This window comes from Panthera pardus, unplaced genomic scaffold (genome assembly GCF_024362965.1).
Source record: "Panthera pardus isolate Hobbes unplaced genomic scaffold, ASM2436296v1 HiC_scaffold_16, whole genome shotgun sequence".
In the NCBI taxonomy this organism is placed as follows: domain Eukaryota; kingdom Metazoa; phylum Chordata; class Mammalia; order Carnivora; family Felidae; genus Panthera; species Panthera pardus.
In genome coordinates, this window is record NW_026526721.1 from 69,862,456 (window position 1) to 69,887,332 (window position 24,877).

Sequence of the window (24,877 nt, forward strand, 5' to 3'; positions counted from 1 at the left end):
TACCAAACACACTTTATTTGTTACCTTCACAGTTAATAGTCAAGAACAAATAATAATAACAACAAATAAAAATAACTTGCAAGGGGACCAGACATCAGACATAAACAAGAACACTATTAACAGTAAAGAAAGCCTGTACTGGGCGTGGCTCTGTGTGGGCGGGTGGCCGCTGTTGAGCCTCTGTCCCCAGGGAAGGCTGAGGCCTCCACGAAGCATCTCTGAACTCTGTATTACAAGGCTGGACACGTGGATCGGGTCACAAGCTCTCTCTTTCATCAGCAGCAGAACAGAATATCTGCAATTTCAAAGTGACTTCCAGCTCTTGCTCCTGGGGTTTTGTCTTCACTCTTGTACGTAGGCTCTGGGTCTCGGGTAGGACATAAGTGGGAGGAAATGTCCGTTCACTCATTGAGGAGGGGATCTGAGACGAAGGTGATCATGCATGCCTGCCTTCATACTCATCCTCCAGGCCCAGACTCCTGCCTCTGTTCCTTCCACTCCTGGTTACATTTTTCTTTCTCCCTGCCTCTACCCACTCCTGGCATTTCGACAACTTTAGAATGTACTCCATGGTGCACATTTCTAGTCTGGGCCTTCTAATTAACATTAAAAAGATCCTGGATTCCCAGTCACTTCTCCTCCAAAAAGCTGAGAGACAGGTCTTCTTTCTGTCTTCTTGGTATGAGACCAGGTCACAAGATCCTGGCAGGTCAAAAGTGATGAAATCCCGTATTTGAGGGCTAGAAGTAGCATCCTATTTTAACTTGTGAGAGAATAAGCCCGAGAACCTTAAAAGATGGTAGTTCTTCCCACCCCTCCCTGGGATCTCCATACCTGATGTGTAAGAGTCTCTCAGAATTAGGTCACTGATCGGTAGGCTATCACAGTAACATTCTCCCAGGTGCGAACAATCCTGGGGAGCTTTCCTCTAGGTTGGACATGGTTATTGTTGCCAGGAAAAACAAAAACAGAAACCTAACCATTGTACTGATTGGACAAAATCAACTGCCTTACAAGTGCGAATCGCATCTATATGCATTTAATTTCATAGGTACTTAGCAAACAAGCATTCACTACAGTCACAGCTTCCACTGAGAGAGGCTAGGTGCTGGGTGGCAGAGAAATACCAAAGGCCAGATCTTTGTGGCTGCTCACTTGTCCATTAGTCTTTCAGACACTCAAAGTAAAAGCTCGTACACTAGGTTGAGGCCATGGATGGTCCCCAGTTTTTGCCATTCTAGACAAAAAGAGAGAAAGGGAGAGGGGGAGGGAAACTCTTAGAAAGGAACTAATGCAACAACAACATATGAGAAAATTTAGATCAATAAATTATTAACAGTACTTTAATTAACATTACTTGAACAGTATTATTCAAGTTAGAATAGTCACTGGGCTAGGTTTTTATACATATTAGCTTGTTTTTTATCCTATGAGATAGGCTTTATTTTGTCCATTTCATAGACGAGAAAACAAACCTAGAGAAGTCAAATAACTTGTCAAAGATCACACATCTATTAACAAAAGATGCAAGGCATCAAACTCAGGTCTGACTCTAAATCCCATGCTTATTCTACCTCTAAAGGATTCTCTTTAGAGATTATGCTTAAAGTAAAGGCTCCCTGCATAAGGAGGAAAGGGGGTTTTACTGAGTTTGCTGGTTAGGGTTCACCTTGGTGGGAGGGCAGCAGACACTCCCATAGGATGCTCGTTCTTGGCTAGACCACGTGTCTGACCCACCATGGCACCTTCTTGTACAAGTCAACTGCTTGCACATACATTTACCGTTCAGACTTCCATGACTAAAGAAAACTTTATGTGCAAAACAAATCATGGGATTTCAAAATAGAGATAAGCCAAGTTTTCCCAGAATGTCCCTAGAACATTAGGATCCTTGGAGGCAGTGTGCTCACCTGGGCAGTCTGTAGAAGTGTAATGTGCACAGAGAATGCGGAGCCTATGCTCCCCTTCCTCAGCCCCCTCTGCCATCCTCCCGTGTCCTCCTCTTGCTTTATCCTCTTTATAATCTACTCTTCTGGGTAGGCCTCACTCACACCCCTCCCTCTTTCCCTTCCTCCCCTATTCTTCATCTTTTAAGAACTCATTTCTCTCCTTGCTGCTCTTCCTTACCTCTCTCTTCTCTGGCCCCCTTTTCCCCTTCCTTCCTTCCTTCCTTCCTTCCTTCCTTCCTTCCTTCCTTCCTTCCTTCCAGCTCAGGCCCCTAGTCCCCTTTCCCCATAAAAGTGGCCTCTTACAGTTTTCTTCAGATCACACTAAACAATGCCAGCATGATTATCCAATACAAATCTAATGAATACAAGCTATGCGCCTTGAAAATCCTCCCAAGGGAAATAAAGCATCACCAGCCTAACTTGCCTTATCTCTCTAGAAATTGATTGGGTTATGCCTTGAAGTCTGGGGAGAGGAAAGGAGAAATTTGCCTTTATATGGGCAGGCTGGAAGGAATCCACAGAACCATGTTTTCATCCAACACTTCTTCCCAGGCCTGACCTCGGTCCTAGGCCCTTAAACAGCCTAGGAATTTTCATCACAAAGACTGAAGTCATATCTGTAGAAGTTTGTAATTTAAAGGGACCTTGAGGACATCTAAATTGTTTTTATAGCTGAGGAAATAGAAGGCCAGGGAAATTAAGTGATGTGTCTAAAGTTACATAGATGGTCAGTGTTAGGGACCAAGTGGTGACTGTTTAACAATAGGAGGGAACATCCTCTAACCTTTCTCTTTTGATTAGAAAATAAACACAAAAAAAGACGGCAAGGCAGCCAGGACTTGAAGATACAATAGCCCAGTGCCTGCTCTGTCCTGGGCATTTTACTCAAAAGCCAGCTGACTCACCTAGTAGTCGGGGCGAGGCATACTTCTCTGGTTTGCATAGGGATTGTGTAGCTGACTGGGGACGTTCGTCCTGATTTTAGGGAAGATACTCCCGTCTGCTCCTAGATTGCTGAAGCCTGTAGTCTGCTTCAGTCTCAGATTTTGAAAGTCGTTCTCAATCAAGTTCTGTTCTTCAATATTCTTGTTTTTGTTCTTTGACCTATAAATGGCAACAAGAATTAGTAGGATCTGACAATGGCAGAAAGTTCCTTGAAGCAGACATTAATATCCTTTTTTAAAAATATTTTAAAATTTTGAAATAATTTCCAATTTACATATAAGGTACAAAACAAAAAATACATGCAGCTTCCATATGTCCATCACCCAGATTCCCCAATTTGTTAACATGTCTGAACCATTTAAGAATAAGTTCTTAGGTGCCCCAGGACCCATGATACCTCATTACTCCCTACGTTTTAGGACAATCTCCTCATAAACTCTCTGTAACCATCAAAACCAGAACATTAACACTGGTCCAACAGTGTCATGTAATTCGGTTGGTCTCATGGAAATCTTGCTAATAATGTTACTATTCTTAAGGTACTTTTGAATCATATATGAAAACAATCATAGAGGTCAAAGAGAAAAGCTGATTGGTGGCACCATTTTTCATTCAAGCAAAGTCAATGTGTGTGGAAGCACCTAGGTGAACAAAAGAAGTTCGAGGTATAAAGGTCTTACAAGGAGAAAAAGGCATTTCCCAGGTTCTGCTGTGACCCCCTCAAGGACCTCAAGTGGAAGCATTCAAAGTCAAGGATACACACTTGCAGGTGAGGGAGGTACCTGCCCCGGATGAACTGTTTCCCACACACAGACCTGCCCCTGCAGTGCCCGGATGCCACAGTGCGGAGTGCATTGGTTGCATCTCTGATGCCCACGGGACACTCCCGGGGTGACAGTCATCCACCGGAAATGTCATAAGGGAAGACCCACTCACCCTGTGGACCCTGGTGGCCATCCCAGCCTACAACAGAATTGCCTTCTTTTGAGAGCACTCCTGTCTAAGGTGCCTGAGGAGAGACTTCCTTCCCTTTGAAATGGGCAAGAAATTATAATTCTTGATGTGTTCCCAAGAATCATGAATGTGAGGCTGAACTAGGAGCAAACCTGGCTCTGTAGCAGGAAGGAGGAACTGAGAAACATAGCTGTCACGGGGTCACAAGTTTCCACAAACAGGCCTGAGGACACTGGACACCCAAGACAGTTAGCCATCCTCCTAGGAAAGGAGGAGACAGCCTTGGTCCAGAACAGAATGTTCTAGCCATCTTCCTAGAAAAGGGAAATTCACATTCCCATTTCCCAGCTTTGCATCCTTATGATAAAGGCTCTGGAGGAAAGAGTTAATATCAAACTGGAATAAAAAAAAAGAGAGAGAGAGAAGAAGAAACAAAATCTATTTATCCTCTCACATTATAGTGCAAAAATACCTATTTTGCCAAAATATAAGATATGAGCTAAATGTTACAAACAAGTAGCTTTGTTTTTGCCAAAGTGCACCCGCACTTGGCACATTTAGAAGGGGAACAGAGATAATAGTGTTCTCTCTCCCTGTTAATGGAGGGAACTTTATCGAAATATTTGTCGAATAAATGAAAAGACTCGACCCAAGTTCTTAGGAAGGGCACTTAAGGCACCAGGCTGCCAAGTGGCTCTACTGACATTGATGTGAGAACCGCTGCTGCAGGGGTCTGGGCCAGTCCTTGCTGAGAACAGCACTTGACAACACCAGTGGGGTTGAAAACTGCTAACAAAGGGTTTCGGTGACATCAGAAAATAGTTGCTATGTCACATTACGTGCTAAAAAATAAATAAATAAACCTTAACCATATATGTTTTAAAACACAAAGGATACAGGGGGCCTGGGTAGCTCAGTCGGCTGAGCGTCCAACTCTTGATTTCAGCTCAGGTCATGGTCTCATTGTTCGTGGAGTTTGAACTCCACGTCCGACTCTGCACTGACAGTGGGGAGCCTGCTTGGGATTCTCTCTCTGCCCCTGCCTCCACTTGCTCTCTCTCCCTCTCCCTCTCTCAAAAATAAATAAATAAAAATTTTAAAAAGGAATAAAAAAAAACCCACAAAGGATACAAAATTATGTCTATAATATCATTGAAAAAGAAAAACAATCTGGAAAGATATATGCCAAAATGTCAGTTGCCTCAGGGTGGTCAATTTTATGAATGATTTTTTAATTGTGCTCCTTTACACATTTTTCTGTTTTCTTCAGTGATCACGTATGGTTTATATAAGCCAAAGAAAATTAAGGTAAGAAAAAAAGCCAACACGCCCACAGTATTAAAGAGGCCTCGCCTTATTTCCCTTCTCTTGCCGCGGGAAGGCTGGGTATGTTTAGAACCTCGAGCATGATGTTGGTGGTGCTGTGCCCTAGGGAAAGGGACCTGTCCACTCCGTACCTCACTGAGAAGATCAATGCAATCACCAGGCCAAGAACGAGGATGCCAGCGATGCTGCCCACAATAGTTAGGATCAGCTGAAATTCTGAAAAGGAAGAGCAAAGAGTAGGCACAACCTCCCATGAGCAGCCCCCCACTGTCTACTGCAAAGGTACATGTGTTCCCAGTGGTCCCTGACTGTGAAGACAATCAGGCTCTGGTCCCTGACCCCACCAGGGGCAGCTTGGGTGGCAGGTTGGGTGGGAGACTCATCTCCTTTAGCACCTCCCCAACAACTGTGTTTTCCGAACCCAATCAGGAGAGGCTGCCTTTCCAGATAAAAAAAGACCAAAAACCTAAAGGAGGCCATGGTCAGTGGCAGGGCCTTCCTAGACTTTGTAGGAGTGGAGATCTCAACTGAGGTCCACATCCTGGCCTCACCTCTGCTGCCTTTTCCTGCCCACCATATCTGGCCTTGTTGATAAGCAGGGAGAACTAGACCGGACTTAAATTTCTCACTAATAGAGGCTTAATACAATCAGCAAGGGGAGAGTTCATTACAGCCCATTCTCTTCCTCTAGAGCTGCTCTGGCTAGCACCATCGAGCACTACAAATGTGGCTACGAGATGGCCTGTGAGTATAACACCCACAGCAGATTTCAAATACACGGTATGAAAACAAGTAAAATTTCTCATTAATAACACTTATATTGATCACATGTTAAAAAATGATATTTGTGATATATTGAGTGAAATAAAATGTTATTAAAATAATTTTATTTATGTATCTTTTAAAAATTGACTTGGGGCACCCAGGTGGCTCAGTTGGTTAAGTGCCTGACTTCAGCTCAGGTCAGGATCTCATGGTTGGTAGGTTCGAGCCCCACGTTGGGCTCTGTGCTGACAGCTCAGAACCTGGAGCCTGGTTCAGATTCTGCGTCTCCCTCTCTCTCTGTTCCTCCCCCACTCACTTTCTGCTTCTTTCTCTCTCAAATATAAATAAGATATTAAAAGTTTTTTTAATTTACTTAGAATTTTTTAAATTTGAAGTTAAATATGGAGCTCACATTACATTCCTATTGGACACTGCTATTCTAGAACACTTTCTCTCTGTCTGCTTTGTGACTGCCATATATGCCACCTCCAACTTGGATTCATGGGGGCACAGACCACTCTGGAAATGACCTCAGAGGTCATTTGGTCCAAAACTCTCATTTTGTAGGTGCAGATGCTAAAAGCCCAGAAGGAAGAAATGACTTAGCAAATACAGCCTTGCAACCAAATATAGTAGAAATTGAGAGCATTTTTCATCATGAATTTTGTGGCTCACTGGGAGGCCACAGTCATGTTTCCTTCATCTTGGATCATTGGTCTTTAGTTTGTGAGGTAAGATTTAAAATATAATTAAAAATATAAAGTTAGTATTGTCCTAGACTGGTGGCAGTGGGATGTGGGAGAGAACAAAGCATCTGAACTTGCAACAACACACCGCAAGCTAGTAAGTGGCTCTGGAACAAAAAGATTTGAGTATCTCAATGTCTGGGTTTTAGTTCTGCTCTCCCACGATCACAGACATTTTTGGAACATACTGGTCTTTTACCCTTACTAGTAACAGAAAATGCATATTTCAGCCGATGTACAGAATGAACAGAATGTTTGGACGCCCTCCTCTGGTCCGGCCAAGTGCAGAGGCGCCAGCCTCCCTCGTGGGCTGGGTTCTGTTATTTCCTACAGCTGAGGTGCTGCTGCTCATGACCTAAGGGCAGGAATGGGATGGCATGACCCAGAAGACCAACTGGAGGCAGAGTTTCTCACTCTTTATGAAGGGAGCCAGAGACTTTGGAGTCCTGGGCAGAATTTTGAATGTGCTCCATATTTCTCAGATGATTACTAACAAAGCAAAACTTTTATACTCACGGTCTTTACAGTTGACTCCGTTGTAGCCAAAGGCACACCTAAAATACAATAACGGAAACCATGGTACAGAGTCTCCATGGGGAGCATGTCAGACTTTCCGCCCAGCCTCCAGTCTTCCTTTCCATCTTCCTTTCATTCTCCCCCCTCCTTCTCCTCTTCCTCTTTTCTGCCTTACGCTTCCATTCTTCTGGGTGAGCACCTTCCATGGAGCTCTGGAAGGCTGAAGAGGGTACACAATTCCCAGTGGCCCCATTTCCTACTGACTGAACACTCCATCCTCTGGGCTCCAGAAAGATTCGGCAATTCAGGCTACGCTGAACCCTAGAGGCATGGAGCACTGTGGGTTCCCCTTGGCTGCGAGGCCACATGTCCCTGCCACTTATCTGCTGCCCTGTGAGCTGGGGCTTGTTATTTACATTCTCTGAGCTTCACTTTCCTCACCTGCAAATGGGGAACAAATCCATTCCCGACAGCATTGTTTGGGAGACATATTACCTAGCATGGTTCCCAGCGCACAGAGAATGTTCAAAAACCATTGATGATGATGACAGTGATAGGATCATGCTCTTATCTTACCAACTTATGGAAGCATTCCAACATCCTGACCCTAAACCCACGCATATGTCTACAAGTTCTATCCTTTTTGGCTAGTTCAAGCTATGGCAAGATGAAAAAGAGTGGTTTCTCTTACTCTCGACAGATTCCATGATCATCTTCCTCGTAGCCTGAGAGGCACACGCATTCGGGGCTCCCACTGTTCTTGTTCAGTAAGCATTGCTTATTATGGTCTGCATTGCAGGTGTCAGGACACTTTGGAGCAGAGGCTTCAAAACAGAATTTCTGGGTGATTTTCAGAAACAACGCCTTCAACCCCCAAGTGATATGTCACAGAACACAATTTTTCACATTGCTTTTTCTGGGTCAGGTGAGGTGCTCCCTGGCTGTGCACATGACACGCTCCCTGTGAAGCTGCACATGGGCTTCCTCACCAGCTCGGAGCCAAGGCCTCAGTCCAGGCCCATGTGGCTAAAGCCCAAATGCACACCCCTGAGACACATGGACACTTGAGCAGTAAAGCTTGTATTTTGCAAATGCAAAAGGAGAGAAGGTGGGAGTTGTGAAGAAATTTCACAAGCAGGTAGAACACTCACCAACACACACAGCGATCTGGGGGTTAGGTCTTTCCATCCCCGGCTTGCATTTACACAGCAAACCGTTGTCACATTTGTCTTGCTGGTTTTCCTTTTCACAACCATAATAATCACACAGGCTTTGAACTGAGAGGGACAAACAATTCAAGAATACAGTCAGAAAGACAATATGAATAAAGTAACTTGTGAAAGCATTTTACTCCATTGTTATACACACCTTTCTATACAGTTTGGGATTTAACAAAAGGAAATCTGGGATATTGAAATCCAACTCCCTAATTTTCCCTTCTATGACCATGTCCTTATAGTATTCAATTCAAATTAATTCAATAGAAGGTAGTACAATTATGTTCAAGGGCAAGATCTCTTTTTCACTTAGTTCTATGCTGGGATCCACAAGGGACACAGTAGTTATATAACTTTTGGGCCCCATCTTTGTGGAGTTACATGTCTGAGCCCACAGAAAGTCCCCCCAGTCAACTCACGGTCCAGACTTTAAGTACAATGGGAATTCAGAGACTCAACTAGCTAAAGACAACCTTATGAAGGTTCTAGGAGGTGGGCTAAGTCTTGAAGGATAGGGAAGATTTGAGCAGTCAAAGGAGAGGCAGTCTGTCAAGTGGAGAAAAGTAGGCATGAAAAGCAGCAAAGGACTCTTGTCAGGGAGTAGTGAAGTTGTCCTTGGGCGGGGGAGAGGTGGTGTGTCGAGGTGGGAGAGAGATGAGAATTCTTGGCCCTGCCATTTACTGGCTATGAGCTGTCTGTTCGGTTTTTTGATTTTTGGTGGATCCGGGTGTCCTCTATCTATAAAACGGGGCTAATAATTCTTGTTTCACATGATTATTGTGAGAATTGAATGATGTCAATGCAAGTGCCACACCAGGAACCTCAACAAATAATCATGCTTTTGTTCAGTCACATGTACAGCAGAGTTTGAATGCCAGGCTAAGGATGCTGACTTTTATCCCACAAGCCTGGGAATCCATTGGTAGATTCTGAGCAGAAGCATGGCATGAGAATGCATTCTTTTAAGAATGTTAGTCTAGAAGCATGTTGAAAGACATTAGGGATAAAAAAAATGAATCTGAGAATAGAGTAAGGGGCAAACATAGGAGCAGGTAAAACAGAAAGTAGTTATTCTCTTCTAAACATCCCACACCTGTAACTAACCTTCCTTCATCACCTGCCATTTGAAAAGGCCGACTAGGGGCACCTGCATGGCTCAGTCAATTAAGTGTCCAACTCTTGATTTCAGCTCAGGTCATGATCTCATGGTTTGTGAGTTTGAGCCCTGCATCAGGCTCTGCACTGACAGCACAGAGCCTGCCCAGGATTCTCTCTCCCTCTCTCTTTATCCCTCCTCCACTTTTTCTCTCAAAATAAATAAACTTAAAAAAATAAATAAAAAATAAAAAGAAATAGACATATGGTTTGCACAGGAAATTCTCAGATGAGATTTATAAACAAAATACAGAAAGAAGGTCCCGTAACCAAAGACAGAATATTAATAGTGTAATAAAATCTAGAGCCCCAAATGAGATCAAGCTTGCCACAGACAAAACCCAAACAACAAACAGGAAAACCGACAACAAAGAGCAAACGGGTAAAATAGAAAGATAGGTGAACGAATGGAGGGTCATGTGTGTATTTCATGCTATGGAGCCCACAGAAAGGCCAGGTCTGGCGGCTGTCATGTTGATGGGTGACATGAGAGAAACACAACTAGTCTTCTCCAGTCTCTTCTGCCAGGAAGGAACACTCAGTGAAGAGTTGAATGCACATTGCCAAGAGGCACCAAGGAGAAGGTATGGTGCAGAGGGGCCTCCATTGTTTCAGGTAGAAGGTAAGTGCTTTACCCCAGATCATTTACGTTCCAGATCCTGAGAGAACAGTGAGAATCTGGGTGAAATCTCGAAGAAAGTGGAAAGGTGCTGGAAAGCTATACACGAACAGGATTTGTGTATTTCCAAAAAGAGAAAACAGTTTTGCAAACTAGGCCATAAAGGTTACATTCATTAAAAAGCAAAAATTTAAGAGACTCAAGGAGAAGTTTCAGCAGGAGCAAAAAGAAGGATGAGAGAGGCCAGGAGGGGAATTATGGCCTTACAACAAATAAATGGTTGCTGTTTCAGGACGCTAAGGTTGGGGTGGTTTGTGACACAGCAAAAGTGAATTGTTCCAGCTGTGCTAGGGGCTTGCGTGTCAGCCTAAAGGGGAAACAGAGTAAGGAAGGCTTTCTATGATCATTTGGAAGCTACAAGTTGGTATAAAGCGTTCTTGTTTCTCCTTTCTTTATCTTTTCCTGTCCAGAGACCATCTGTTCACGACTGCCTTCCAAAGAGAGGAGCAAAGTGGTCAGAGTGATAAGTAGAGCCAGTGAGGGAGGAGAGGGAAGAAGAATGACTAATTAACAGGCATTGGGCCCATCAGTGGATTCAATTCTCCTGCTTTTCTTGCCCTCTTCTCACATGTAATGGAAATGTTTTCAAAAAGGGAGGTTTTTAGGTAAACTTCGAATAAAATTACTGAATACTTACTAATATATCCTGTAATGTCATCCTTGTTGTTTTCAATTGCTTTCTGAATGGATTCAGACATGGTCACCTCATCTTCTTTTGTAGTTCGTGTGAAAATGTTTACGACTTCTACAGAGACATCCTTATCACCAGCACGTGTTTCCGATCTTGCTGAAGGAGAGGTCCTAAAAATGAAATGAATCCATCACTTGATGAACTGAACTGAAGAATTGACAGATTGATCTTCAAACCTCCTGGACTCCCCAGTCTCTCAGCTCCAGCCCTGAGCCACTGTCTTATATCCACAACTGGGGCCCAAACATGAAGGCCTGGCCTTGTAGTATGCTAGCAATTTACAGGCCTGGAGCTCTCTCTCTCTTCCATGTGCGCTCAGAGGAAATCTATGGCTAAAACGATGCCCTATTGGAGGATATTGAGAAAAATTGTGGACAATCTGTTTTAGGTGCTAAAAGCCTGAAACTGACCAGAACAAGAACAAGTAACATCTGAAATAGTAAGTTGTCACTTTCTGTAGAAAATCAAGAGTAGGTCTTAGAGCACCTGTGTGGCTCAGTCGGTTAAGCATCTGGCTTTGGCTCAGGTCATGATCTCCTGATTCCTGAGTTTGAGCCCCACATCGGGCTCTCTGCTGTCAGCATGGAACCCACTGTGGGTCCAGTCTCACTCTCTCTGCCTCTCTCCCCTGCTCGCTCGCGCGCGCTCTCTCTCTCTCAACAATAAATAAACATTAAAAAAACAAATTAAAGAAAAGAGTAGGTTTCTTGCTGAGCTGGCAAACCTCACTTATACTTTAAGGGAGACAGAAGGGTGTGAATGTGCATTCCTCTCTTGCACAGAGAGTGCAGTAATCAACCACACTGAGTCTGGGTCATTCCCCAGAGGGCCAGGGGGGTCAGCAGGCAGATTCAGCTCAGACACTGAACGAAGGAGGGTGGGGCTACAGGGAACATGAGCACAGAACACCACATCAGATCCCCTGATTGTGAGTGCCTGCTGTGAGCAAGACATTGCATGGTCTCTCTCCACTGGGTGCTGCAGTTTGGAGCCCCAAGAACCTCTGTGTCAAATTCTAATTCTTCCACTGTCCAAGAGGAATCGAGTGATACAATCACTAAAAGGGGTGGGGGAAAGGACTTTCAAAAAGTCCTTCCCTCTCCAGCCTGTGGCTGTGTGTGTGTGTGTGTGTGTGTGTGTGTGTGTGTGTTTTAAGCAGGCTTCACACCCAAGCACAGGACCCAACATGGGGCTTGAACTCACAACTCTCACATCAAGACCTGAGCTGAGGTCAGGAGTCAGACACTCAACCGACAGAGCCACGCAGGTGCACCATTGGCTATGTGTTTTTTAAGATTCATGCTATATTTTTCCTGTTCTTTTTTTCTTCTAGACTCCATTTTGACTTCTGAATAAATATCAGAAGGTTGAAAACATAGCCAACCTACTTAGGAAATGTTTACAGCCATATTAATTCCTCAGAACAATTGAGAAAATCCAAACTCAAATGGTCACCGCAAAAGGGAGTCCGAAAAGCAAAATGGGATTCAGATTCTAATTTAAAATTCCCTCCCGTGATTAATTCATGATAGGATTTGGAGGTGACGATGGAACAGACAGGGCAGTGAGAAAGGGGTATTTGATACAAGTCCTTTATCAGGTGAAAAATGACCAGAAATCTATAGAATAATTTTGCAGTAGGGCTAGGAAGGAAAGGCTAGCCACAATTCATTCACTCAAAGAACCTACTAGCACACCCTCCAATTCAGGAGGCAAGATATTACAACGAAGGAAAAAAATAGAACCGCTGTGTATTTAGTGACAAAACAACGTGGCATATTACCTGCCTCCAAAGTCCCCCATCGATCCACTTACCTTACTTCACGAATTATAGTCTGTCCATAATCAAAACTGTTAAATGCATTCACAAACTGTGAAGGAGAAGAACAGATTTAGTAATAACCACGAAGAAGGGGGGAAATGTGATACTATATCTAGGTGTTCACAAAAACACATTTCTAACCTCTTTGGTGTAAATATACATGGTTAATCACAGCAGTTTGCTCCTTGCATGTGCTCTAACACATTTTGATAATTTTTGTTCCAAAATAGTAAGATTCTGATGTAAAGTCAGCGTTCTCCAGGAAAAAAGACAGACACCTAAAGCACCCAGCCAAATCAATGGTCATACTTTTAAAACTAAGGAGACTAACTTGTTAAGTTTGTATTTTCAAAGTCACTGTGAAGTTTTGCATATTTGTTAGACTTATCTATAAAGCATGCTTCACACACTCATCAGTCTACCCAAGGAACGCTTATTTAATTTCCCACCTTGCTGAGGCAGGATGCCAGACACAGAGGTTACAAAGACGGCAGGCTGTGCCCTGAGATCGGACAGGGGACTACACCATGAAGTTGAGACAGGTAAGCACCACGGAGCAATACGATCTACCATAGAAATCCAGAAATACTCTCTTCCAGTTGCAGAGAACCAGAGAGGGCTTCCTAAAGCAGACAAGCCTTAAAGCATTTCGGAGGCAGTGCTGGGACACAGAGAGGGGGAAGGAGCCCACACACTAATGTTCAGAAGCAGTGTGGCTCAGAAAAGAGCAGGCTGGACTGGGAAGAACACCTAAGGTCACAGTTCTCCATGTGTCAGCTTTTGTAGAACTTCTTTGGACCTCATTCTTCTCATGGGAACCCTTGCTGTAGCAGTAATTCCTACCAACAGGGCTATTATTGGTATAAAATGAGATGGAATTGATACATGACTTTGTGAGCTGGAAGGGGCTCCAGCACAAGTACATGTCACTAGGCAGAATTGTGTCATGGGACCTCAGGCAGGGGTGAAGTGGAGGGGGTGTGGGACCTCAGGCAGGGGTGAAGTGGAGGGGGGTGTGAGAGGGTCCCAATTAGAATGTAAGTTTTCTCTTTCTCATAACCTCCCCCGCCCCCACCCCATAGCACTCAACACAGGTCAATCCCCAGGAAATGTTCAACAAACACTGGCTGACTGATGACTGAATAAATTAAATGTGAAAGACATGACCTTGAACATGTCTTCCCTCCTGTGGGCCCCAGTCTCCATATTTTATTATATGAGTGTTCCACTGGGTTGGTGCAACCTTTTTATAATCCAATGACTTTTTACTATTTTTCTCCTCATGGTGACCCAATGCTTTAAAAGATCCTGGTAACCAATGTCGTTTAAAAAGATGTTAAATCATTTCTCTTTTATTCTAGTCAAATTCAAACAAATCTGATGCTCTAGTGAGTCTGGGTAGCCTTACATCCAGAATACATCCATATGCCTTTTAGTTCTTTTAAATACGAGGAATAGCTGGCATTTATGTAAACCATCAGGGGCCTGGGAGTTCACTTAGCAACAAGTTCATTGGTCATCCTCCAAGGGCCCTCTCATTCCCCTACTGACCATTGTCCACTTAATTTTCTCATGCCTATAGAAGAGATTACAAAATTAGCATCTGACATAGGAGAAAGTATCTCTGTTTTTTTGTTTTTGTTTTTTGTTTTTTTTAAATCTTCCAGGTCACCCTTTGAGGCTGTCCGGATATACACATATCAAACTGAAGGGCTGTAAGTCTGGACAAGAAGGCAGTAGCTATCCAAACAGGCCTGCTGGCCCTCTACTGCACGACACAGCCAGCAGGTGAGAAGGAGAAGAAGCAGTTTTGTGGTCAGGCAGGTCTGAGTTCAAGTCCCTACCTCCTCACTCATCAGCTGGGTGACCTTCAGTCAGTTAATTAACCTTCCTGATCCTTAACAGCCTCATCAGCAAAATAGCACCATTGTACCACCTTCTCCATTAGGTTGTTTTGGGAATTAGAAACATTACACATAAAATGCCAGGCACGTATGCAACAGGGAAACTCCACATCCCTTTGCAGACTGTCCATCTGGATCCAGCTGGATAGAAAATGGGCCCTGGGAGACATCTTGGGGCCTGAGCTGGGACTGCCCTGGCTACAAAGTCTGCTAAGAGGACCTTGAAGAAAATCAATTATCTCTCTTTTCTTGTCTGTAAGAGCCGCAAATGAGTTCTGGCATATCCTCTTCAGAAAAAAAACTTGCTGAAAATTATAAGAATGCTCTCTCCCCTTCGTGGTCCCTCTGAAACCATCAAGACCTGACTGAGACCAAGTCTCAAAATCGGTCTCTGAAGACCAGGGCATAGGTCTGTAGCAGGAGGGCGCTTGTGGACACTCATACCCAAAGCAAGTTTGGGGAACGTGGTGGCCACAGGGGCCACTGCTCAGTAAAGCCACCTGAGACAGTAGAGGAGTTCCCTGGAAATAGGAACACATGGATGTTGCTGTCCTCAATGCACCGGAAAATCATCCAAGTGGGAGAACTGGAATGTAGATCTAGGATTAGACGATAGGTCATGGCCAGCTGGCCCGTCGTGCACAGGCGGTATGTGCAAGGCCAAGGCCAGGAGGCTGCAGTCAGGTTTCACCCTAGCAGTGCCAGGCACCGGCTGTTTGGTCGTGAGCACTAGCTGTCTCTGTACAATCTGTAAATCATCTGGACAATAATGTTTTATGTTTTACCGTTCTACTAGCAAAACTCTTCTGTGATGAAATAATTCAGAATTGAAAGGTATGGTCTTCCATGTCTTTTTAACTTTTAAAAGTGTTTCCCCACCTAGGGTTCTAAGACATATTTACTGGCTCCTTGTTTTTTTTTTTCTTTAAAACTAAACTTTCAGAAACACTGGTCTAACATAGATCCAGAATGGAGATTTCCACCCCTTTTCATGCTGGCACATTCACTCACAATCATCAAAATGAAATGAAGCTAAGGTTCATTTTGACTTTTTCGACAGTGGAGGGAGAAAAAGTAACAGATACTAATCTGAACAGAGTTCCTTTTCCAGGCATTAAAAAAAAGCCCGACTAGGATAGAAGTATATGCAAATTTGAGGGTAGAAAGGAAAAAAAGAAACCTTAATTTTTTTCTCTTCAATCCTACGAAAATATTTTATTTTTTATTTTTTTTCCTACGAAAATATTTTAAAACATCATTATATTTATGTGTCCATTTTAAAATATTCTTTTCTTTTAATGTTTATTTTTGGGAGAGAGAGAGAGGATGCAAGTGGGGGAGGGGCAGAGAGAGAAGGAGACAGAGGATCTGAAACAGTCTTTGGACTGAAAGCAGAGAGCCCGATGTGGGGCTAGAACTCACGAATTTCGAGACCATGACCCGAGGCGAAGTCTGCCGCTTAACTGACTGAGCCACCCAGATACCCCTCCATTTAAAAATATTCTCATAGCTTCTGTATCAAAGAGTATGGTATGGTTGGAACAAGCCTCGGAGGGCCCTCTGCTGTGCTTAGTGTTAGTCATCTAGGTGCAGGATCATGGGGAGGCCTAAGCGTCCTAGCAGAAGGAGCCCGGGCAACCAGGTGCCAGGGGCTCAGGACAGTTGCTATTTACCAACCAGTAAGGGTGCATTTCACTATTTCACGGACTAATACAGCTGCACCAGTGTGTATGGACTGAATACCAGTCCTACATCCGTAAGTCATTGTTAGAATAAAGGACACTTATGCAGGAAGAAAGGTAGGAAAATACTTACAAATTCAGTAACTTTAATATGTAATTTTTGATAGGCCATAGAATTTTCATCTTCTAAACCAGACGTTTCTGATACTTTTACTGTAATTGTTCCAGGGAATAGCTTTCCTGAAATTTAAGCAGAATCTTTTTTGTAATATTTAACGTAAAAAGGGTTAATTTCCATTGTGTTTAAAACATAGATTATTCTCTAAAATTCTAAACATCATATGATGATTATTATGGGAAGTCTGGAAGTATGAAAAATGTTGCCCCAAATCTCACCCAGCCTACCACAACCATTTTTGCTTTGGTACAGTTCGCCCAGCTTTTGTTTTCCGTGCATAGTTTGCATCGTTACAATTCCATGTTTACATTGTGAGTCTTCTTTACCTATTGTCACATAATAAGCACTTTTCCAAATAATTACCTAGTCTTCATAACCATTTCATTTACTTGTATGCTTATTTATTAAAGTAGGCTCCACGCCCAATATGGGACTTGAACTCGTGACCCTGAGATCAAGAGTTGCATGCTCTCCCAACTGAGCCAACCAGGCGCCCCCCCATAACTATTGGTTTTTTTCCGATAACTATTATTTTTAAAGACTGCAAAATACTCTATGAAATATACATTATCTTCATTAATAGTCTTTATTTGTTTTAATGCTACTGACTATTTAAAAGGAAAAATAAAGTTTGCAGCAAACATCTTTATGCACAAACCTTTCTATATTTGGGATCCCTTACTTAGAGTGGATGCCTAGAAATGAGATTATTAGTGCTGAAATATGAACGTCCGTTTGGCTTTTGGGGTATCTCTAATCCCTGTGGCCAACACGGTACATTCATTTCCTGTATAATTGGTCTGCTCTGGCAGGGGGAGATATTTTTCATTCATGAAACAGAGAACAATTTCTAACTCAGGAAACAGCCTTGGACCTGCAGAGCACCCAGCTGAACTAACCAAAAAAGGGTTATGCCAGAGGTGTATTGATTTGCTCCTAAAGTCCATTTCAGGAGCCAAGAGGCTCTTAAGTCTCTAAAAATGGAGATTTCTGTTGGGAGCAAGCAAATTCTGTGACAGAGAACTGAATCAAGGTCAGAGAGTAGGCTCTCAGGTTTGTCTTAAGTATGGCACCTTATCCTGAATTGGTGTCCCCATGTAACAGCACGACTTTGTATTTATGCAGTTGTCAGAATTTTCCAGGGGCTGCAACACTCATCATTTTGTCCTTATGGCACCGTTCCCTTTAACCAGTACAGTGAAGGGACACATCCACTCCCAGACCTTTAGGACAAGCTCACACACACCTTTGATTTGGTCCATCTCCCATCCCTCTAGTTTCCACTGAAATAAAAGCAGGAGCTTTTTCTCTACTCAGCAGGCCTTTGTTACCTATAAATCATCCTCTACCTCTACTATTCTGGAAGCTCTTTTGACATTATTTTACATTTTCCATTCCACTTTAGGTCTGAAATGCAGCTCTGCCCGGTTCATCCCTTGTAACTCACCTTCTTTGCATGTGGAAGAGTTATAGTAATATCCTAACGAACACAGGCAAAAATAGGTATCATTCAGGCTAACACATGAAGAACCGCCTTTACAGGGAGCTCCTTGGCAAGGACTGCTGGGATCTGAGATGGAGGAGAAAGAGATTAAAAATCCACAGAATGACAACAAATTACACCCAGAAACATACTTCAAAATCTTCCTGCCTCCCTCTGGGCACTTTCCATTCCTTGGTTATGTTACTCTACAGCACACCCTTAGAAGAGCTAGAAGCAAATACATATTCCCTTACATCTCAAGGGAGTTTGTTGCTGAAATTCTGGAGCCAGAGGCTTGTCAACGGTAAAGGGCAGGGGCCGGTGGGCAAGAGTGTACTTATAGAGACAGCAGTCTTCTAATTCCATCGTTGGAATCTTTGGATTGCAAGGATCCTTCAGAACCTTGATGTCTGTGCCTCTGACACTAGGCACAGACTAGGTGTTAACTAGGTGTTAATGCCTTAACACCATTTGAGAGAGAGAATCCTATTTTCTAGGAAAGTATGAATAACTGTCTTATAGGGAGGTAGAGGCAAGAAGCACCCCCCCAAGAAACTAGGTGTTCTATTTGAGTTAACAAACATAGCACACAGGTGCATGAAGAAAGGAAAAGGGACAGGAAGGGGCCCCTGCAGATTAACTCAGTGAAAATTCTCAGAGGAAGTGATGATGGCACACACTCTCCCCTGGCTTTCTGAGTGGATGACTTGAATAGTTGGTGAGAATTATATTGCAATGGTGTCCACACCATTGGGTGGTGCTCCCAGACCAGGCAGGGTACAGCCTCTTCCTCTCTCTGGAGAAGTGGTGGGATCGGGGAGTGGAGTTAGGTCAGAGGCCAAATGGTTGTCTTGGCTGGCCATTTTCTCCACCTCTGTCGAATGAAATGATTCTGAGCTTTGATTTCAGAAACAGTCAAGTGACTGATCAAAAGGTGTTAATATTCTTACAAACTTATAGGTAGAAATTGTTGATTTTTTTTAAAAAAGCTATATATAAGGTGCAATGTGTACAACATGCTTTCTTTTGTGATAAAAAGAGAGGAACATGCACAAACACACAAATGTGTACGCTCGTATTTGCACAAATTCCTCTGGAGAAAGATATGAGAAGCTGGCCACAGAAGTTGCCTCTGAGGAAGGAAACTGGGGTCTGGGTCCTAGGAGCTTAGGATAGGAGGGAGATTTAGTTTTTACTGAATATACTTTTGCCCTGTTTAAGCTTCTTTTCTTCCATAACTTTGGGCCTAATTTACTTTAAAAAAAATTTTTTTAATGTTTATGTATTTTTGAGAGAGAGACAGAGCATGAGCGGGGTAGGGGCAGAGAGAGGGGGAGACACAGAATCCGAAGCAGGCTCCAGGCTCTGAGCTGCCAACACAGAGCCCGATGTGGGACTCAAACCCAGGAACCGAGAGATCATGACCTGAGCAGAAGTCGGATGCTCAACCAACTGAGCCACCCAGGCACCCCTACTTTTATTAAAAAAAATAGAAATTAGGGGTGCCTGGGTGGCTCAGTAAGTTAAGTGCCCAACTCTCGATTTGGGCTCAGGTCATGATCTCGGTTTGTGAGATCGAGCCCCCACATCAGGCTCTGCACTGACAGCACGAAGCCTGCTTAGGATTCTCTCTCTCCTCTCTCTCTGCCCCTCCGCTGCTTGCACACTCTCTCCTCTCTCTCAAAATAAATAGATAGATAGATAGTGCTGATGAGGATTTGGAGCAATGGGAACTCTCATTGGTGGGAAAGCAAGATGGTATAGCTTCTTTGGAAGACAGTTTGGTAGTTTCTTACAAAACTGAACATACCATATAATCCAGCAAGCACACTCCTTGGTATTTACCCAAAGGAGTTGAAAACATGCCCACTCAAAAACCTGCACAGGCATATTTATGGCAGCTTTATTCATAATTGCCAAAATTTGGAAGCAACCAAGATATTCTTCAGTAGGTGAATGGATAAAACTGTGCTACATTCACAGTGGAATATTATTCAGTGGAATAATATTCAAGTGGAATATTATTCAGAGTTAAAAAGAAAGGAGCTTTGAAGCCCTGAAAAGACATGAAGGAATCTTTTTTTTTTTTTTAATGTTTATTTATTTTTGAGAGAAAGAGTACAAGTGGGGAAGGGGCAGAGGGAAAAGGGGACAGAAAACCCCAAGCAGGCTCTGCACTGTCAGCACAGAGCCCGACGCGGAGCTCAAACCCACAAACCGGGAGATCACGACCTGAGCCAAAGTCAGATGCTTAACTGACTGAGCTACTCAGGCACCTCGGTATGAACTAATATTCTAAGTAAAATAAAAGGTGTTTTCAAAAATCCCCACATTGCAAGGATGATTTGGAAAATCCTAGGGAAGGAACGGAGCACAACCCCACTCAGGATACACCAGGCAGACAAGTCCTGGAATGCTTTCTCTCCGGCAATAAAGGACAGACTTGTCAGCCTGTTCTGTGCGACAGGAATAAAGTCACAGGATGTTGCAGCCGGAAGGGATTTTGATGGCTATTTGGTTCAGTCACACCTTATTACAGATGGGTAAGTTGAAGCCAGGAGAGAAGTGACTTGCCCCCTCCCCAGGTAGCTAGTGGAGGGGTTTTACTCTGAGGGAATGTCCGGGGAAGCAGAAATGGCTTAGAAAAGTTCTCTTTCCTGACTTCGGTAGAGCTGATTGTGCAGCTGTGACCCAGGTGGCCTAGTCTTCAGAGTGGTCCCTCCAAACATGAAGGCGGACCGGGACCCAGGTCTCAGATACAGGCTCTGTCTCCCTTTGCTTAACCAGCCAGTTCTTAGATCTATCTAGACCCTTCAAGCCTAGGTTTGAGGATTCTTTTAGACCAGGGGTTGGTAAACTATGACTCATGAGACAGATCTGGCCCGTCTTCAGTTTTTGTAAATAAAGTTTTACTGGTGTGCAGCCAGACTCATTCATTTGTGTCTGGACTGTGACCGCTTTCGTGTTAAAATGGCAGGCTGGAGTAGCTGCAACAGAAACCCTATTGTGGCCCACAAAACCGAAAATATTTGCTAGCTGGCTTTTGCTGATAAAGTTAGCTGACCCTTATTCTAATAAGACCAAACTTTGGGAAATGAGGCAAGTGGTTTCTGTTTCAATAATTTTGACTTGAGGTCAACTGCCAACTCTTCAGGACAGTATTCCTGAAACATCTGTCCTTTGGACAATGGCCCCATGTCTAGGACCATTTGAGCACTGCCGTTGTGTGGCTTTTTATTCCTCAGACTCACATTCCGTGAATTAACTCAAACTCCAAACTGTGAACAGCCACCATTGCAATGTCATACTTTCCCCCAACATTGAGTCAGGATAGCACTGACTCCTTCCTTGCGTAGATCAGGGAGACAGACCAGTGGGGCTGGAGAGACGGTGTTTATTTGGACCTTGCCTTCTCAGAGAAGCTGAAACTATTTCTTAAAATCTCCTAGGGAGATGGAAGCTAGAAAAGTAGCTTTCATGATGCCCAAGTCTATAAAAATATTCCATAACTAACTTGAAGTAGGATAGGTGGAGGGCAAAGGAGAACAGAATGAAACCGTGGGTTATCTTTTAGGGTCTCTGCCATGACTACTAGTCTTTGTGACTCAGGGTTTGTTTTTTTTTTTAATTTTTTAATATTTATTCATTTTTGAGATAGAGAGTGGGGGAGGGGCAGAGAGAGAGGGGGCAGAGAATCAGAAGCAGGCTCTGTGCTGACAGCAGAGAGCCTGACGTGGGGCTCAAACTCACAAACCGTGAGAACATGGCCAAAGTCGGATGCTTAACCGACTGAGCCACCCAGGTGCCCCTTGACTCAGAGTTTGTAATTCCAGGGGTTCATGTTCAAGGAAACCTTGGGTCTCCCTATACCCACTTTCCTCCCCCCACAGAACACACTTACCTACCATCCTCCACAATGCTAGGACTCTGCAAAGGAGCAGTCTTTAAGGAAATCGCTCTTACCTGGGGGACCAGGGCTTGGGGGTCTGATCTCAGGCGAAGTGACACTGCCAGAAGTCACTGAAGGAACAGCCTCTGAGGAATTACTTTGGGGGACTGTGATGAGGGATGATCCAGTGTCCGTCTCTGTCGTTTGTGTTTCTGGAGAAGTAACCACTGTGGTTGGCTCGTTGCTCCCAGAAGAAACGCAGCCAGGGGTAGGTGCAGTTGTTGTGTTTTCACCTGTGCTTGATTTACTTGTTGTAGACGTGACAGTGGCGTCTGTAACTGAACTCGATATAGAAACAGAGGCCACAGAGGAAGTAGGTGGAGTTTTTGTGGCAGTTGTGACAGTTGTTGTGGCAGTTGTGGCAGTTGTTGTGGTAGGTGTTGTGGCAGTTGTTGCGGCAGGTGTTGTGGCAGCAGTAATTACGTCATTTACGGTAGCGCTACTTGAAGGAGTTGTATTTTGCCCAATGGCTGGAGGAACAAAGATACCAAGTTTCAGAAGAAAGAACATTCGATATATAACGGCAGTTACTTATTCTTTAATACCAATTAGTACCCAATCATTCTTTCTTGAAAAATAAATATAGTTGACTACATTAAAAACGATATACATGGGGACACCTGGGTGGCTCAGTTGGTTGAGAGTCCAACTTTTGATTTTGGTACAGGTCGCAATCCCAGGGTTGTGAGATCGAACCCTGCATTGGGCTCCGTACAGAGCGTGAGCCCTGCTTAAGATTCTCTCTATTTCTCTTTGCCCCTCTCCCCACTCATGCACGCTCTCTCTCTCTCTCTCTCTCTTTTAAAAAAAAGTAAAGAAAATACATGACTACTTCGGTCACACACACACAAAACCCTCACAATAGATAAAATTAAAGAGAAAGAAACTGGAAAAATGTTACTGAAATATATTACAAAAAGTTAATATGTATGAAGACAAGGACCAAGAAGTAACATCATTTAGGCCTGTAGTTGCTGGACTATTAAATCCGGGTTTAATATTCTCTAGTAGTCTTCTGTGAGGACAATTGACAATGCCAGCAGGTGGCGCTGTTACTACCTGAAAGTGGCAGTCTTTGTCTTTTTTGTCTTTTTATAGTTTAAGGCAATAGTCCCCATTTTAGGGAGGGCAGGGGAGGGGGTTTATTTAAAGAGTGATGAAATAAAAATACCTCATTACGTGTGTATTAAACTTTCTCCAAAAATTGTTTCCTAGGGATGTTTACCCATTAATAATTTTAGACACATTAATTTTTTAAAGAGCAGGATGAGTAGAGATGATTTTTGCCCTAAGGGCTACGGTGATCATCAGAGTCGCCTTTTTTCCAACTCTTAGAAACCCCTGGACACATGGAACAGTAGTAAACTCTTAGTGACCCAGTGATTACTCTTCTAGAACCCTTGTCTCAAAGAACGCTGACACTGACAACCAGTTTAAAATCAAATATTAGAAGGTTTCGTGAGAAAAAGAAACAAGAAAAAAAAGTGTAAGTGAGGAAGCAATTCCTAACCCCTCCGGTATAGAAAGACCACTGATTCCCCCACAAGGCTGTGAGCCCCTGGATGGCAGAATCTGGCTCTCCACCTTCAACAGGGCCTGGCTTAAATAGTCATTAAGTGTTGAAGAGATAAACCATTGCTCTGCCAGGAGCAAGAAAATAGTTCACCAACTGACCACCTTTTTTTTTTTTTTTTTTTTTTTAAGAGTGTATTTTTAGGTAATCTCTACACCCAACGCGGGGCTCAATCCTGAGACAGAGTTGTGAGCTCCACTGACTGAGCCAGCCTGGGTGCCCCACCAGCTGGCCATCTTCACTGCTGCTCCTCCTATTCCTGCTACTCTTCTCATTTAACAAGGGCTCACTCTGAGTCAGAGAGTAACTGTGAGATTGATACACGCATCCATCTTTGATAGAAGAGCCGGCCAATACCCAGATGGGCTTAGGGATTTGCCCACAGATAAACCGTAATTCCCATGTAGAAGGAGACAAAAGACTCCTGATGCTGGAATCAGGGATTAAACCAGATCCCTGCATTGCATTACGGTCCAAATGACATTTGGGGGCCAAAGAAAAGGCTACTGTAGGGCATCAGGCCCTCGGAACCTACTGAATTGTTCTTGTCTGCCCTGAGGAACTCTGGAGGACAAATCTCTGGCTTGCTGAACCCCACACCTTAGCCCAGAGCCCCCTTTACTTGTGCTCTGTCTTCCTTCATCGCACTGAAATGCCCTACGTCTTTGAGCAGAATGGGAGAGGAAACTTCAGCCATGAAATAGCCTGCTTTGTTGGACCTTGGAGCTAGTAGCTTAAGCCCGCTGGTTCTATCTCAGAGACAGCAAACATGATTAAAAGAATAAAAATTGCAAAATGTTCCTTACCTGAGGCTCCAAAAAGGAGGATGAGAAGAGCGAGGTGAGGAAAGGCTTTCATTTTAGATGTTCTTGCCAGGCAATCCAAGGAGGAAATGACTTCCCTCCAACTGTCTTCAGTTTTAACCCTCTTTTGGGTACAAAGTCCAGTCATTAACTGACGTCAATCAGCCAGAGGCAATTACTCCTTGGGGTTTGGTCATATACCATACGTCTCTTCCGAGCTTTTGAGATAAAAGAGGTAACCTGGACTTAGAGAGTATTTTTCTGTCCAAAATATTCTGTCCAAAGTATTATAGTTCAAAATAGCTCAAAACAGCCCAAACCTCCTTGGGAGGTTGCGAGGTGTGTGTGTGTGGGGGGGGGGGGGGGGGCAGGGGTTAGTCGTTAAACATCCCAAATGTCCCTGAGCTACCACGCTTTAGGAGGTCACCATTCCTTCGAACACCGCATGTAGTGTCTGTGCTCCACTTCCTGCCATATGAGCGTGGAGAGGGTAGTTCCAAGAATCCCTGAGGGGCTCTTCCATGTTTTCCCCAAACCGTT

At 43.7% G+C, this 24,877-nt stretch overlaps 1 protein-coding gene across 1 annotated transcript; it reads right to left on the reverse strand.

Annotated features, from left to right (window-relative positions):
* On the reverse strand, positions 1 to 24,524 carry MUC13 (mucin 13, cell surface associated). Its single transcript, XM_019448644.2, has 12 exons — positions 24,341 to 24,524; positions 21,976 to 22,431; positions 17,977 to 18,099; positions 16,485 to 16,591; positions 12,759 to 12,814; positions 10,890 to 11,053; positions 8,353 to 8,478; positions 7,893 to 8,025; positions 7,202 to 7,239; positions 5,306 to 5,390; positions 2,855 to 3,053; positions 1 to 1,237 (listed from the first exon to the last, which is right to left on the reverse strand). The coding sequence occupies exons 1-11, from the start codon at positions 24,483 to 24,485 to the stop codon at positions 2,855 to 2,857; spliced, it is 1,632 nt and encodes a 543-aa protein (XP_019304189.2). The 5' UTR covers positions 24,486 to 24,524; the 3' UTR covers positions 1 to 1,237.
* Positions 24,525 to 24,877: the final 353 nt, after the last annotated feature.